The sequence below is a fragment of the Ursus arctos genome, unplaced genomic scaffold, assembly GCF_023065955.2.
Source record: "Ursus arctos isolate Adak ecotype North America unplaced genomic scaffold, UrsArc2.0 scaffold_32, whole genome shotgun sequence".
NCBI lineage: Eukaryota > Metazoa > Chordata > Mammalia > Carnivora > Ursidae > Ursus > Ursus arctos.
This window is the reverse complement of record NW_026623008.1, coordinates 19,026,618-19,042,970: the sequence shown is the minus strand read 5'-3', so window position 1 is coordinate 19,042,970 and position 16,353 is coordinate 19,026,618. Positions and strand designations below refer to the sequence as shown.

The following is a 16,353-nucleotide window of genomic DNA, read 5'->3' as shown; positions in this document are numbered from 1 at the left end:
CAAGAAAGAACATTTTAGAGGCAAAGGACACAGTTTTTGATGTCCCGTAACTTATACACAGGAATAGTCAATAAGCTAAGGTAGACTGTGGTGATGAAAACATCCAAGACTACTAAGCTCTCTACTTCAAATCCTCAGTAACAGCACCATAATATTCACTCTCACCAAGGGTCTCTGCTCTCAAAGTATAATTATGGAACAGAAGACAGTGAGGTTTCGGCATATGAGGGGCTGCTATCACGCTGAACTTTGTAACACTTCCTTCCATTCTCCATCTACGGCACCACTCACTCTCAAGACTCACCAAATTCAGTTTTGAGCCCATAACCCCCGAAGTAGTAATGCCAAAACCAAAGCCTGAAAAGGTACCAAACGGCCCAGGAAAATTTGGTTTTCTTAATTTTCTTTTCTTTTCTTTTTTTTTAAAGATTTTATTTTATTTGACAGAGAGAGACAGCCAGCGAGAGAGGGAACACAAGCCGGGGGAGTGGGAGAGGAAGAAGCAGGCTCCTAGTGGAGGAGCCTGATGTGAGACTCGATCCCAGAGCACCAGGATCACGCCCTGAGCCGAAGGTAGACAGTTAACGACTGTGCCACCCAGGCGCCCCAGTTTTCTTAATTTTCTAGGCGTGTGGTCCATTCACTGATTAAAGAATAAAGTAAAATCTTTGTCAGCATGTCACTTATCTATTAGGTTTATCTAATAGGAAACTGGCAATTCTGACAAATTGCTATAAAATGTCAAGTTACACCTTAAGTCTGGTTTGTATTTTGAAACGCCTTGAAGCAAAACAGCAACGCTCATTTTCAAAAGGGCCACTAGATTCTACAATTTTCAAAGACTTTCAAAATTTTGTGTATGGGATATGTGATTTTTAGAGACGTCTACAGTTCTCAGAATCATTGGGATTTTGCCACTTTAAGGATATCTATATTTCTAAATCTTTTCTCTCAACCACACTCTCTCCCCACTCCCTAATTCTTTCTAACAACCCTGCTTTTTTGGTAAGGGGTAGATTTAGGTATTGCTAAATTTTGATCATTTCTGTCTATATCCCTTACTGGTTTATGAAGTAAGGTAGTCTGAACTAAGCCAGTAACTACTGCAGTCTTCGGCTGAAAGCCTTCTGAGCTCTCCAGTATCCACCTCTACCCCATCCCTTGAGAGTCTTCAAGGTAAAACATTTTAATGAAGGGTGAAATCAAAAGCAAGCCTGTTCATTTTAAAGATGCAACAATGAAAAAAAGAAAGATGCAACAACGAACTATATTTTATACCAGTCATAAGGGTTCTTGTCAACTGGGCTCCAAATAAAACCGAACTAGACTGATGAGCAAGGATTAAGATAAAGACCATTGTACATAACAAACATGGCAGAGAAGACATCTTGGATCCTTTATTTATTTATTTATTTATTTATTTATTTTTTTTTTTAAGATTTATTTGTAGAGAGAGAGAGAGATTTGTGCGTGTGCAAGCGGGGGGAGGGGCAGAGGGAGGAGGAGAGAATCTCAAGCAGAGTGCTCTGAGTACGGAGTCCGATGAAGGGCTCAATCTCACAGTCTCACATGATCTCACCCCGAGATATGACCTGGGCTGAAATCAAGAGTCAGACTCTTAACTGACTGAGCAACCCAGGTGCCCCACCTTGGGTCCTTAAAAAAACAAAAAAACAAAAATAAGCACTACATCAAGGCTACTACAATTTAAAAAGAACTCACTACACAAGAAATATATTTTCCTCCCCCAAAGGAATAAAAAGCACACATTGTGTAACAATGTGACTGAACTAAATACAGCCGCTCAATTCAATACAGGGAAAATCTAGACCATTGTTTGATTTTTATTTTTTTTATTATTATTTTTAAATATTTTATTTATTTATTTGACAGAGAGAGACAGCCAGCGAGAGAGGGAACACAGCAGGGGGAGTGGGAGAGGAAGAAGCAGGCTCATAGCAGAGGAGCCTGATGTGGGACTCAATCCCAGAACGCTGGGATCACGCCCTGAGCCGAAGGCAGACGCTTAAGGACTGCGCCACCCAGGCGCCCCCAGTGTTTGACTTTTTAAAAGAGCTATTATTTAGTCAAAATGAAAAAGGTCCCATGACTGCACATGTAGACAAAACCTTAACAAATAACTAAACTGAGAGGAACACCTGATTACATAAGTGACAGAAAAAATACTACAGCTGGGAGATCTGAATCCTACTAGTTGTATGACATTAGGCAAGTTACTTAAGCCCTCAGGGAATTTTTGTTACTCACCAGCAAAAAGGAACTGAATTAAATGAATTTCAAAGTCCTGTCTACAACGAAATCTGTGATTCAGTTCTACTCAACATTTATGAGCACCATGCCCATACACACACAGCTATCAAACTATTAAAATTAAACATCAGGTGTCTAGGAGTCAACACTACTATATATCTGTTTGGTTTTTGTTGGTTTTTTTCCCCAAACATTTCTATCCTTTTCTTAAAAAAAGAGCTCTACTGAAATGTAATTCACATAACAGTCAATTCATCCACCTGAACTGTACAATTCAATGGTTTTTAGTATATTCATTGTTGTGAACCATCACTACAATCAATTATAGAATATTTTATCACCCCAAAAAGGAACCTCTTACCCTTTAGCAGTCACATTCTATTTACCCTAACTTACCTAGCTTTGAACAACCACTTTTTTTTCTGTCTCTCTGGATTTGCCTATTTTGGACATTTCATATAAATGGAATCATACAGCATGTGGCCTTTTGTGTCTGGCTTTACTTAGCATAAATGTCTTAAAAGTTCAACCATTCTGTAACATGTATTAGTACTTCATTTCTTCTTAATGTGAAATAATATTCTATTATATGGGTATACTACATTTGACTCATCCATTCATCAGCGGATAAACATCTGGGCTGTTTCCATTTTTGGCTACTATGAATAATGCTGCTGTGAATATTCGTGTAACAAGTTTATGTGTGGACATATGCTTTCATTTCTCTTGGGTATATAGGTAGGAGTAGAACTGTTGAGTCATAGGGTAACTCCATGTTTACCCTTTTGAAGATTTGCCAAACTGCTTTCCAAAGCAGCTGCAACATTTTACATTCCCACCAGTAATGTATAGAGGTTCCAATTTCTTTACATTCTCACCAACACTTGTTATTATCTTTTTGATTATAGCCATCCTAGTGGGTGTGACATCTGATAAAGTACTAAAGTGACTTTGGTGACTTTAATCAAGTCATCTAATCACTTTGAAATTCAGCTTTCTTCAGGCGGCTGGGTGGCTCAGTCGGCTGAGAGTCCAACTCAGTTTTGGCTCAGGTCATGATCTCATGGGTTGTAGGATCGAGCCCTGTGGAGGGCTCTGCCCTCAGGAGGGAATCTGCTTGAAGATTCTCTCCCTCTGCCCCTCCTCCCACTCATGCTCTTTCTCTCTCTCTCTCAAATAAATAAATCTTAAAAAAAAAATAAAGAAATTCAGCTTTCTGCGCTGTAAAATGGAAATATTTCATAGAGTTCTTAAAGATGTTCATGAAAAACGTAGAAAAAATTTAGTTTAGTATCCATCATAAAATATTTAATAAACAGTTATTGTTATCATCAGGTCCTCTGCCCTCTAGGAACTCACTATCTAAATGAAAAAATAAAATACTCTTGTGGTGCTTGGCTGGCTCAGTTAGTAAAGCATGGGACTCTTGATCTCGGGCTCATGAGTTCAAACCCCACACTGGGTGTAGAGATTACTTAAATAAATAAAACTTTAAAAAAAGAAACTACTCTTGTAAAGCGCTGTCTGGCAGTTATTACTTAATTTAAGTGTCCCCAAAATGGCAGATACAATAAAGATACAAGATTGCAGAAAGGGAGGGGTGCCTGGGTGGCTCAGTGGGTTGAGCATCTGCCTTCAGCTCAGGTCATGATCCCCGTGTCCTGGGGTTGAGCCCCGCATCCCATCCGGCTCCCTGCTCAGCAGGGAGTCTGCTTCTCCCTCCCTCTGCTCTCATTCTCTCTCTCTCCCCCTCCCACCTCCCTCTCAAATAAATAAATGAAATCTTATTTTAAAAAAAAAGATTGCCAGGCACCTGGGTGGCTCAGTCGGTTAAGTGACTGCCTTCGGCTCAGGTCATGATCCAGAAGTCCCAGGATTGAGCCCCATGTTGGGCTCCCCGCTTAGCGGGGAGTCTGCTTCTCCCTCTAACCACCCCCCATGATCTCTCTCAAATAAATAAATAAATAAATAAATCTTAAAAAAAAAGATTGCAGAGAGGGAGATCAGTAATGCGTGGAGGGGATGGAAAAAGTCTTTTCAGACACTTTGCTAGATTTTTTAAAAAATAAGATCAGCATAGCTGGGAAGTGCAAGAGGAGGTGGAAACAGCACAAATGGGCCTGGATTAAAGAAGAAAAGAGCTCAGATATCCAAAACAACAACAACAACAAAAGTTCTGTGCTTTTTCATTGCATAGTAAAACGCCACACTTTGTAACAATGAGAAATATGTCTGAATGGGTGGGATAGGGCCAGATCACAGAACTAATAAGCCCTCTGAACTTGATCATCCAAGTAACAGAAGAAGTTGAGGATTTACAGGAAAGGGAAACTATGAAACCAGGCTTTTAGAAAGATTAACCTGGCAGTAGAGGGAAAGACTTGAGGACAAGAAACCTATTAAAAAGTTATTTAAGGGGCGCCTGGGTGGCGCAGTCGTTAAGTGTCTGCCTTCGGCTCAGGGCATGATCCCAGCGTTCTGGGATCGAGCCCCACATCAGGCTCTTCTGCTGGGAGCCTGCTTCTTCCTCTCCCACTTCCCCTGCTTATGTTCCCTCTCTCGCTGGCTGTCTGTCAAATAAATAAATAAATAAAATCTTTAAAAAAAAAGTTATTTAAGATAGGACAAACAGTAAAAACTGAAAAGAAAGGGCCAGATGTAAGAAACAAGGAGTAAGAAAAATCAAGCAAACTCCTTGGCTGAAGGGATTGAGTTATGAATATTCTGGTAATGACAATCACCTGCAACACAATCTGAAAATGACAACACATATTAGTAATCAAAACATTAATCCAAACTTACCCTCTGCAATGTCTGAGCACGATGTGCCAATGGCTGTGTCCCCACTGTCAGCTACACTTGAACAGCGGCTGAAGCGACTCCGAAAAGCCTCTGAGATAACTGGGGTCTGCCATTCAGTCCCCAGGGAACTACCCTTTTGAATTACACCGGAACCTGAAACAAGTGGTATTTCCCATCTTTAGTGTGAACCAGTTGATGTAACCCCACAAGACCGTTTAAATAAAGTACTTAAAGGTATTTAAACCTATGAAAAAATAGCATCACTCTCTCTCCTGTGCCTATTTCAGCTTCTCTGAGTTAGCTAATTTTAAATGGAAATAGGATGAGAGGTGAGAATGTTCACAGACAGAAATAAGACTTACCAAGAATCCAGGAATACTAGGATAGAAAACTACTATTCAAAAGTAGCTACCATTTTTTGAAACTTAGGAGCCATAACACTTTACCAACATGATCTCATCTACTTACTTACTGAACAGTATCATCACCCCTATTTTACAGAGCATAGAGCTGAGATTTGACCCCATGTTGTTTTGACTACAATATCCACATTCTTTCCTCTTATAAGATTTCTCAATAGATGCTTTTGGCATACTGTGCATGACAATTCTTCAATGTATAGTCTATACATGTCAGGATGGTTTAGCATCCCTGGTCCCTATTAAATGCCAGTAGCAGCCCTAACCCTATCCCATCACCACTGTGAAACATGAAAATACCCCATATGTTTCCAAATGCTCCCTAGGATAACAGGCAGTCCAGTCTCTTGTTGAAAACCATTGCTTGGGGGTGCCTAGGTGGCTCAGTCAGTTAAGCGTCTGACTTCAACTCAAGTCATGATCTAGGGGTCCTGGGATTGAGCCCTGCATTGGATTCTGTGCTCAGAGAGGAGTCTGCTTCTCTCACTCTGCCCCTCCACCCACTCATGCATGTGTGGGCTCTCTCTCAAAGAAAGAAAGAAAGAAAGAAAGAGAAAGGAAAGGAAAGGAAAAAGGAAAGGAAGGGAAGGGAAGTGAAGGGAAGGGAAGGGAGGGTAGGGAGGGAAGGAAGGGAGGAAGGGAGGAAGGGAGGAAGGAGGGAGGGAGGGAGGGAGGGAGGAAGGAAGGAAGGAAAGAAGGAAACCATTGTTTGACTGAACTGGGTACCCTGTGGGCAGCGTGAATGCAGATCAAGGTAAGTCTTAAAAGTCAATCTGAAGAGTTTAAGACTATTTTGAGTGCAATGCAAAGAAACCACTAAAATGTCTGAGTGGGTAAGACAAAACAAGACTGAAGAGATTTATTTAACTTTATTAGCTTGCTACTTGAGGGCTGGCTAGTAGGTAGAAAGTATTCAATAAATGCTTGATTTACTAGTATTTATTGTTAAAAAAAACACTGTAATTTTTCTAAACTGTATCTCACGATCCACATAAACAAATAGACAAAAATGTAATGATGGCTACTTATCCATCTAAAATGTCATAGTTTTAGTTGAAATCAGAAAACAAGGTTCTACAGCCTCTTTGACTTAGTGGGAAGCAAATGATATTTGAACACAAATCACTTTATTCTCTCTTCCAATTTTAGTGCTTCTTCCATCATTTTTAACTCACTTTCCTCTAATTCTGCTACCCTCTGCTTTCTACTGAAGGCACTCTAACTTTCCCCCAAGGACTTATTCTTAGGGTCACAGTGCACTGTCTGATATGAAAGAATCTATATACATGCAGTAATCTATAATAATCTTTCACAGAAGACATACCCAACAATCAGAGCTACCGATTAGTGTAAGATTAACTGGTGTTACCATCTGTACTAAGTATATTTCTAGCTAGAAGGAAAGAAATTTGACTTCTTGATAAGTCTATATGGTGTTATCACTCTAGTCAGTAGACAAATTTCCAGGCCATTTAAAATAATGAAATTCGATTGAGGGCCTCTATTACCATCTTCTTGGCCTCTTACTTCTTGTTACTACTACTAATCTTCCATTCTTTACCAGTACCACTTTTCTCTCTCCTCACTCCATACATCAATTCTGAAGAGATATTTGCTAAAATAAAAATGTATTTTGGAGGGTGTCTGGCTGGCTCAGTCAGTAAAGCATCCAACTCTTGATCTGGGGTTGTGAGTTCAAGCCCCATACTGGGTGTAGAGATCACTTAAATAAAACTTTTAAAAAAATGTATTTTGGTATAGGTATAGAGGCTTATGCTTATTTCAAAATTCAAGTTTGAAAGCTGAAATTTTTTTGTATTATGTCACATGTCCTATCACCAACATCTTTTTTATCAAAATATTAAGACCATAAATAATCGAATGAGAGACTACTGAAGACAAAGCCATCAGAAAAGCAGTGAGTTTTGTTAGAAATTGCTACATCCCCAAAATTTGTGTGTTAAAACATAACTGCCATGTGAAATTATACGATCCAGCCCTAAAACAGTGTATATGGCATATAGCAGATGTTCAACAAATATTTGCTGAAGGCATCTTGAACGGATTCAACAAACACTTTTCAAAATACTTAATCCATGCAAGGCAGTTCCTAGGAGAACACAACAAATATCTAATAAATGTCTGCTGTAAGGCACTGCAGGATTTTAAAGTTAAATAAAATATATCCTTAGTTGAAAAAATGTACCCCTCTCTTCATACCCCAGAATTCAAAAAGCTTTCTATCCTACTTTCTATTTAAATATACCATATCTACTTAATATGTCTACTGAATATATATATTTATTTATATATTTATATATGTTTAACATATATACTAAATATATGCACTTAGTATTGAGCTTTCAAAGTCTTGTCAATCCATTCTAAAGATAAATTCCTGAGTCTCTAGTGACAACGTAACTGAGACTGTTGGCATCCAAGAAGAATTCCAATCTTTGTGGGCTAGCAGATGACTGACCCACCCACAGGACTACAAAGACAACATAGAACACAGTAATTTATGCTGTGTTTTTCTGATTTCAAATGGAACTATGTTCCAAGTCATTCTGTTCCTTCATGTGTCCTCCCCTCCCAAATATATCATGTGGTCTTCTTGGAAGCCATGTAGGACCAGAGATAAATAGTTGTTCTTTTGGAGAGGGCTGTTTTTCTATTCAATATAGAGTCATGTTATTTTTGTTCTTTAAATACCAGCATTTCAGTGAATGTTTGTTTGCTAAGTATTTCCTTTAAAGGAAATTTCTGTTATGAAAACACAGACCAAAGGTCAGAAAACTTTGACTACTCACCTGGTGAAGTGGCATGAGAGATCCTCTCACTTGGGTATTTCTCCTGCATGGCCATCAACACTGTTATTTGAGCCAGCTGTAGAATGAAGGAATAACCAGTCAGATCTCTCCACTGTCTTTTAATTCCTTGTAACTTGCTCCCATTCAGCTGAAACTGTCCAAACCACACAGAAGATTCGTCTTCCACATGTTTTACTCCTAAAGATATTTTTTAAAAAAGATTGTATTTATTTATTTGAGAGAAGAGAGAGCATGAGCCGGGGGGCGGGTGTGGAGGAAGAGGGAGAAGCAGACTTCCCAGCTTAGCAGGGAGCCCAACGTGGGGCTCAGTTCCCCTGGGACGCTGGGATCATGACCTGAGCCGAAGGCAGATGCTTAACTAACTGAGCTACCTAGGCGCCCATCCTAAAGATATTGTTTAAGGCAAAGCAACTTCCAATACTTCATCCTACTTCTCTTCCTAAAGTAAGGGAGAGAAAATCTAGAACCAAATGGAGATTCCCAATACTGATCCTATATGTCCTAGAACCCCTCAACTGTTGCAAAAATTAAAAATAATATTACTTTTACTTTTTTGTAAAGGTTTTTATTTATTTGAGAGCGAGAGGGCGAGAGAGAGAGCACAGGCACGCAAGAGTAGAGAGGAAGGGCAGAGGGAGAGGCAGAAGCAGGCTCCCCAGTGAGCAGGGAGTCTGATGACTCCAGGCTCAATCCCAGGATCCTGGAATCATGACCTGAGCTGAAGGCAGACGCATAACCAACTAAGCCACCCAGGTGCCCCATAATATTACTCTGAATTAACAAACTTTACTATTGGGGCGCCTGGGTGGCTCAGTCGTTAAGCATCTGCCTTCAGCTCAGGGCGTGATCCCAGGGTCCTGGGATCGGGCTCCCTGCTCTGCTGGGAGCCTGCTTCTTCCTCTCCCACTCCCCCTGCTGTGTTCCCTCTCTCGCTGGCTGTCTCTCTGTCAAATAAATACATAAAATCTTAAAAAAAAAAAAAAAAAAAACTTTACTATGGATTTTCTTAGCCATGGAAACAGGAAGAGAGTGGGGTAGTGAAAGAACTAAATAACCAAACCAACAGTGAAGTAGTATAACTTCAATTATGATTAACATAAATTCCCCAACTCCTCCAGTAATGAAAGCTAATTATATGATGCACAAATAGAATTCTTGGTCATAAGCAGAACCCCAAGTCTCAGCTGGGAACATAAGATTTTCTTCCCATTTCCTTACTTCTTAGAACATTTATATTTATTCTAATGGTAGGCTGTGAGAATTCAGCAAAAGTCTGATTACTATCTGTGTAAACAAAAGCTTTAATTAATGTAACTAACAATAGCAAATAATAATAATATCTTATATTTCCATAGTACTTGAGAGGCATGGCAGTACAGGGAAGTGGTTCAGAGTATGCAGTTATGATCAGACAGCTTGGGTTTGAAGTCTGACTTAATTAGCTATGTAACCCTGCACAAATTTTGTAATATCTCTGTACCTCAGTTCCTTCATATAAAAGTGAGGATGGGGGGGCGCCTGGGTGGCTCAGTTGGTTAAGCATCTGACTTCAGCTCAGGTCATGATCCCAGGGTCCTGGGATCAAGTCCCATGTCGGACTCCCTGCTCAGCAGGGAGTCTACTTCTCCCTCTCTGCCTTACTCATGCTATCTCTGACTCTCTTTCTCTCAAATAAATAAAATCTGGGCGCCTGGGTGGCACAGCGGTTGGGCATCTGCCTTATGCTCAGGGCGTGATCCTGGCGTTCCGGGATCGAGCCCCACATCGGGCTCCTCTGCTGGGAGCCTGCTTCTTCCTGTCCCACTCCCCCTGCTTGTGTTCCCTCTGTCGCTGGCTGTCTCTATCTGTGTCAAATAAATAAATAAAATCTTTTTTAAAAAAATAAATAAATAAAATCTTTAAAAATAAATAAATAAATAAAAATTAAAACGAGGATGGGGGCACTTGGGTGGCTCAGTCGGTTGGGCATCTGACTCTTGATTTTGGCTCAAGTCATGGTCTCAAGGTTGTGGATGGAACTCCGTGTCAGGTAGTGCATTCAGCAGCGAGCCTGCTTGAGATTCTCTCTTTCCCTCTCCCTCTGTCCCTCCCCCAGCTTGTGGGCATGCACCCACTCTCTCCCTCTCTCAAATAAATAAATCTTAAAAAAATAAAATAAAATAAATGAAAATGAGGACAAGAGTGCCTGGCTGGGTCTGTCAGTTAAGTGTTCAACTCTATCTCAGCTAAGGTCTTGATCTCAGGGCTGTGAGTTCAAGCCCTGTGTTGGGCTCCATGCTGGGTGTAGAGCCTATTTAAAATAATAATAATAATAAAAATAAATAAAAATGAGGATAAAGACAGGACCTAATTCATGCTAATTCATTTAGAATTAACTCACAACAGTGCCTGATGCATATTAAGTGCTTAATTATGGTTTTTTTTAAATTATTACTAGGTAGTTTAAATCAATAAAAAGTGGCATATGATCATCCCTGGAAGATAAAGTATGAATTTAGAAAATGAATTTACAAGAGCCCCCAAAGAGTTTGGGACAAACTCAGTCAACAGATCACAATTCTTAGAAGTAAAATTCAACTTTGGTAAGAAAACAAAGGCTATATGGGTACTATTTCTCTAATGTGCTTTACTGACCTCTATAGTTTTCTCTTAGTAACAACAACCCAAACCTTTGCTAATTGCACTGCATCTACAACAGAAATGGTACCATCCCCTGAAATCCCAGGTCTTCACATAGTGGGCAAAAGACAGTTGTTCGGTAAAAGCTTTGATTTATAGCTATTATCATTTAGTGTGTTAATGGCGACACAGAAGGATTAGATTATCTACCTAGCAGTGATATCAAATGGTCAATATCAAAATCCCTTTCTTCATTCATTTCTTTAAGGTATAACAAAATGGTAGTAGGTCCACTGGACTCTGAGACCTTTCCAAATTCAGAGGAGTTGAAAACAGGATGACAAAAAAACTCTCGGTTAAACAGAGTTACTCTAGAGGCGCCTGGGTGGCTCAGTCGTTAAGCACCTGCTTTCGGCTCAGGGCCTGATCCCAGGGACCTGGGATCAAGCCCGCATCCCGGCTCCCCGTTCAACAGGAAGCCTGCTTCTTCCTCTCCCACTCCCCCTGCTTGTGTTCTCTCTCTGTCAAATAAATAAATAAAATCTTAAAAAAAAAAAAAAAACACCCAGAGTTACTCTATAACTAGGCAATTCCATTCCTAAGTATATGTTCAAGAGAAATAAAAACATATGTTCACACAAAATTTTGAACACGAATGTTCATAGTAGCATTATTTATAATAGCCAAAAAGCAGAAACAACTCAAATGTCCATCAACTGATAAATAGATAAATTCCATTTATATGAAATGTCCAGAACTGGCAAATCCATATAGACAGTAGATTAGTGGTTGCAAAGGACTAAGAGGAGGGAGGTGGGGAAATGGGGAGTGGCTGCTAATGGATATGGTGTTTCTTTCCAGAGTGATCAAAATCTTCTGAGATTAGATAGTGGTGGCGGCTGCACAACCTTGTGGATGTGAATTGTACACACATAAAACTTTTATTGTGCATGAATTTTATCTCAATTAAAAAAAAAACAACTCCCACAAGTAGTAAAACAGTACGGAAGAGATAATTCTTTTTTTTTTTCTTAAGTAGGCTCCAAGCCCAGCATGGGGCCCAATGCAGGGCTCAAACCCACAACCCCCTTCAGGGGCGCCTGGGTGGCTCAGTTGTCAAGCATCTGCCTTCGGCTCAGGGTGTGATCCCAGGGTCCTGGGATCAAGTCCCACATCGGGCTCCACGCTCCACTAGGAGCCTGCTTCTTCCTCTCCCACTTTGCCTGCTTGTGTTCCCTCTCTCACTGGCTGTCTCTGTCAAATAAATAAATAAAATCTTAAAAAAAAAAAAAAACAAACCTACAACCCTCAGATCAAGACCTGAGCCAAGACCAAGAGCTGGACGCTTAGCCAACTGAGCCACCCAGGTGCCCCTGGAAGAGATAATTCTTTTTTTTTTTTTTTTTTAAGATTTTATTTATTTGACAGAGAGAGAGACAGCCAGTGAGAGAGGGAACACAAGCAGGGGGAGTGGGAGAGGAAGAAGCAGGCTCATAGCAGAGGAGCCTGACATGGGGCTCGATCCCATAACGCCGGGATCACGCCCTGAGCCAAAGGCAGACGCTTAACCGCTGTGCCACCCAGGCGCCCCTGGAAGAGATAATTCTTGACTTTTTCCTACTAAGTTCAGAAGTAGATGAGCTACTGATAGTTTTTAGGACCATTTGAAAGACATAAAGATTTCCTGAAATAAAAGTGAGAAGTGAATGTACAAAAAGTAACAAAAATAACGAATTATACAGCCAAGAAAGGTAGCAGTGAATGGACGCAGACAAAAGAAACACCCAACATTGATGGTTTCTATCTTCAAAGCCCTTTAAACTACCTAAGTATTCATTCAACAAATTTAACATGTATTGAGTACTTACTACCCACAAAGCACTGTGCTAAACACTCTATTACAGGTATAATGCCATATTTAATGCTTACAATAAATGTATATTTAATGTAATATACATTTATTACAATGTAAATATACAATAAATGTATATTTAATACATCAAACTTACAAGGCAGTTACTATTATTACCCTTATTTATGGATAAAAAAATGAAGGTTTAGAGAAGTAAAGATCATATAGCTAGGAAGAGGCTTCAAAGACAGGACTGTGCTCTAATGCTACAGAGAGTCTAGTCAGCATTCTTCCTGTGTGTGACAAAAAGAAATGAAGTTATGAAGGCACCAGAAGTTGGAGTTTCTGCCTCAGACACAGCCAGAGCTGCAAGCCCCAAAGTAGTTAGGAGCAGGGACAGCTCATACAATTTCTTCATGTTGCCCTTGGTCACCACTCAGGCTCTATTTCCTGAATTGCCACCCAAGAATTAGGTTTTGACTATTATAAGTATTTCTCCCCTTGAAGAATTATAATCTTCACACTTGGCAGAACGTCACACTTGGCAGCTGTTGAGAACCACATCAAGACAGGAAAGGATTTGAAGGGATACACAGCTGACAAAAGCACATTAAGAATCTCACACCATCGCACTATTTTCACGACCCCGATCATTCATTAAACCAGACCTAAAGAGAAGCCAAATCCTTCCCAAGAAGTTGCCTTTACAAAGTCCTGATACCTACACCACCACCAGACTATTATAAAACCTGCAAGGCCTAAGGGCAGGTAATGAGGCATGGTTACCTTAATCATCCTGGTATCATCACCCGTCCCTACCTAGCACACAGTATTCGATTCATCAACCAAAATTTACGGAGGGCCTACTATTCACCTGGCTCTGTGCCAAGTGGTGGGAATATACCGGTGTAAAAGACAAACGGGATTCTGATCTTCCTGTTTTACCGTGAAGGAGTGCTACTGAACAAATTCGCTGTAACCCACTGAACTTGTAGTCCATCCAAAGCACCAGCTCCTCCTTGTCTAGAGCACGGTGCTCTAGGCAATCCGGATGCTCCTGACATTTTAGGTCAGATAAGTCTTTGCTGGGGGCGGGGGGGGCTCTCCTGCACATAGTCGGGTGTTTCGAAGCAGCCCTGACTTCTACCCACTAGATACCAGGAGCAATCCCCGAGTTGTGTTAACTGGAAATGTTTCCTGACACCGTCAAATACCCCGTGCGGGCTTGGAAACTCCAGCCTAGCGCCTTCACAAGAGCTGTCTTGTCCCCCAACCGTAAGTCTCTATTCATCCTGTAACCCTCAGCCCCCAATTCCCTTCCACAGGGAGGCCTCCCTGCCTTCTCGGACTACACCGGCGCCTTCTGCCTTCGTGCTGTGTACTTCTCCAGCCCACACCACGGAGTGCGAACCGAGTCGTCACCCGCTTCACGTCTGCTCTTCTCCCGGGACCGTCTGCTCCGCGAAGGCAAGCAACGTGCTTCCCTCCGTCCCCTCCCCCGGAGACTGGCACAGGGCCTACCCTTTACAAAGGTAAAGCAACGGCTGTGAACGATGGAGAAAGCCACGCGCAGAGGGCAGGGAGGAGAGCGAGTGGCGAGGGGGCGTGTGCGGGGCATTATTTTAGGAAGCCCAGCGAGCGAGAGACCCAGAGGGGAAGGGGACGGCTTAACAGCTCCGCGCATGCGCTTCGCTCTCCCGCGGCCCCAGAAGAAGGTAGGTCACGAGTGTCTGGGGCTCTTCTGGGGCTCCTCCGGGTCTCCCCAAGGTGGGGCGGGATCTCCCAGCCCGACAAGGGCTCCCGAGGGGAGGAGGACTTACGTAGGGCCGAAAGCGGACTGCGAAATCCCTCACCCAGGGACGCCGACTGCGGCCACCACGTCAGCCGCGGGCGGCAATTCAGTCCCTCAGCTCCCCTAACGGCCGTTACACGCCCGCCAGGCCGCGCGCCTGAGAGCGCGCGCCGCCCCGCCCCGCCCCTTTCTGCCCGCCTGCGGCCAATCGGGAGTCGGGCCGCGCCGGTGTCCCGCCCCCGCACGCTGCGCCCGGCGCGCGGAGCGGAGGCATCTCTCTGCGCATGACTCCGCCGCTTCTCGGAACCTTCTCTTCAGCCCCTTGCGCGGTCTCGCCTGTGGGCGGAGCCCTCGTCCCTCGGGTCTGGAGTGGCTTGCCGGGCTTGGGCTCTTCGAGGAGCTGGAGGCCAGGGAAAATCATTCCGAAGCTCCCCCAAACGCACCTGCCCCACCCTTCTCCCATATCCCCACGGCCTATCCGTACTCCCACCTGAAATGAAGCAGGGGCTCAGGTTGTGGTCCCGAGTTAGGGTATGGCCTGGGTCACTGCCATGTCAGGGTTAGGGCTGTCTGTGGCTGGGGTCAGGGCTTGGGCTGGGTTAGGGTCAGGGGTCAGACTGTGACCAGGACTCAGGTTGAAGGGTAACTAACGGATCGATCTTGCCTCCTTACCTAAACTCGGTCCCCAGGAAAAGAACTAAGTTCATTTGCATTAATATATACTTAAGAATCAGACTGGGGAATTGTTCAAAGGAGGAACAAAGCCATCAGCCAAAGGACAGTGAAAAATTCAAAGCTTCTAGAAACCTGACTTGGGAGGGAGAGGGATTAAAAAGTTGTGTGATTTCTTAACTCTGAAAAACCAGACTTAAAGAGAGTTAATTACCGGATGAAATTCACCCTGGAGTTAGGACTCTGGAGATGTGCTCCAAAATTCTATTCCGCCCCACTGCCCAGCTTCATATAACATTTTAAGGTAAGCATATAGAAGGCATAAAATAGATTTAATGGATAATGAATCTGGGTATGATGTGACAGATGCATTTAGGGGGTATTCTCTGAAATTAGGACCAAATGCTTTTGTTAAAACATCTATGGTAAGGATAGGTATCTAAATGAATAAATGTGTGGACTAGTGGGTAGGAAGTAGACTGATGGGTGGTGGAAACATCTACTTGATTGCTTCTATTTTTTTGTGAAAAACATCTATGAAGAGGGAGGGAACAGGGAGGACTGAGAAGAACCGGTAGGATTTGAAGAGCTGATGCAGGTAATGGAAGACAAACCTGACTGGAAACACAGTGGTAGTGCTAAGATTTAAATTTACAAGGGCAAACAGTGCATTTGTACAGCTTTCTCCAATGGATTTTTTTTGAAGATTTTTTTTTTAAATAATCTCTACACCGAAGAACTCACAACCTGATCAAGAGTTGCATGTCTGACTGAGCCAGCAAGGTGGCCCAGATAGTTGTATTTTATTTTTTTTAATTAAAAAAATTTTTTAAAGATTTTATTTTATTTGTCAGAGAGAGCGAGAGCGTGAACACGCACAAGCAGGGGGAGCAGCAGGCAGAGGGAGAAGCAGGCTCCCTTCCGAGCAGGGAGCCTAATGCAGGACTTGATCCCAGGACCCTGGGATCATGACCTGAGCCAAAGGCAGATGCCCAACCAACTGAGCCACCCAGGCGTCCCCAGATATCTGTATTTTAAAAGTAACCCAATTATCATACTACTAATTTTCAAATGTGAGTGAGTCTTCATATTTTA

The 16,353-nt window shown here is 42.2% G+C and overlaps 1 protein-coding gene across 5 annotated transcripts in view; it reads right to left on the bottom strand.

Annotated features, from left to right (window-relative positions):
• Window positions 1-14,782, bottom strand: part of CEP85 (centrosomal protein 85) — a 32,272-nt gene extending 17,490 nt beyond the window's left edge. For 4 of the 5 annotated variants that reach the window (XR_007190608.2, XM_057305176.1, XM_026516970.4 and 1 more), the window contains exons 1-3: window positions 14,615-14,742; window positions 8,303-8,378; window positions 5,074-5,226 (exon numbers count right to left, since the gene is read on the bottom strand). Coding sequence is in view for 4 of the 5 variants with exons in the window: in XM_057305176.1 (XP_057161159.1) it covers window positions 5,074-5,226; window positions 8,303-8,357 (208 nt within the window). In the remaining variant the exon portion in view is untranslated. Of the gene's footprint in view, window positions 1-5,073; window positions 5,227-8,302; window positions 8,379-14,614 lie in introns of all 5 variants that reach the window. The other variant, XM_026516969.4, reaches the window with a different exon arrangement.
• Window positions 14,783-16,353: the final 1,571 nt, after the last annotated feature.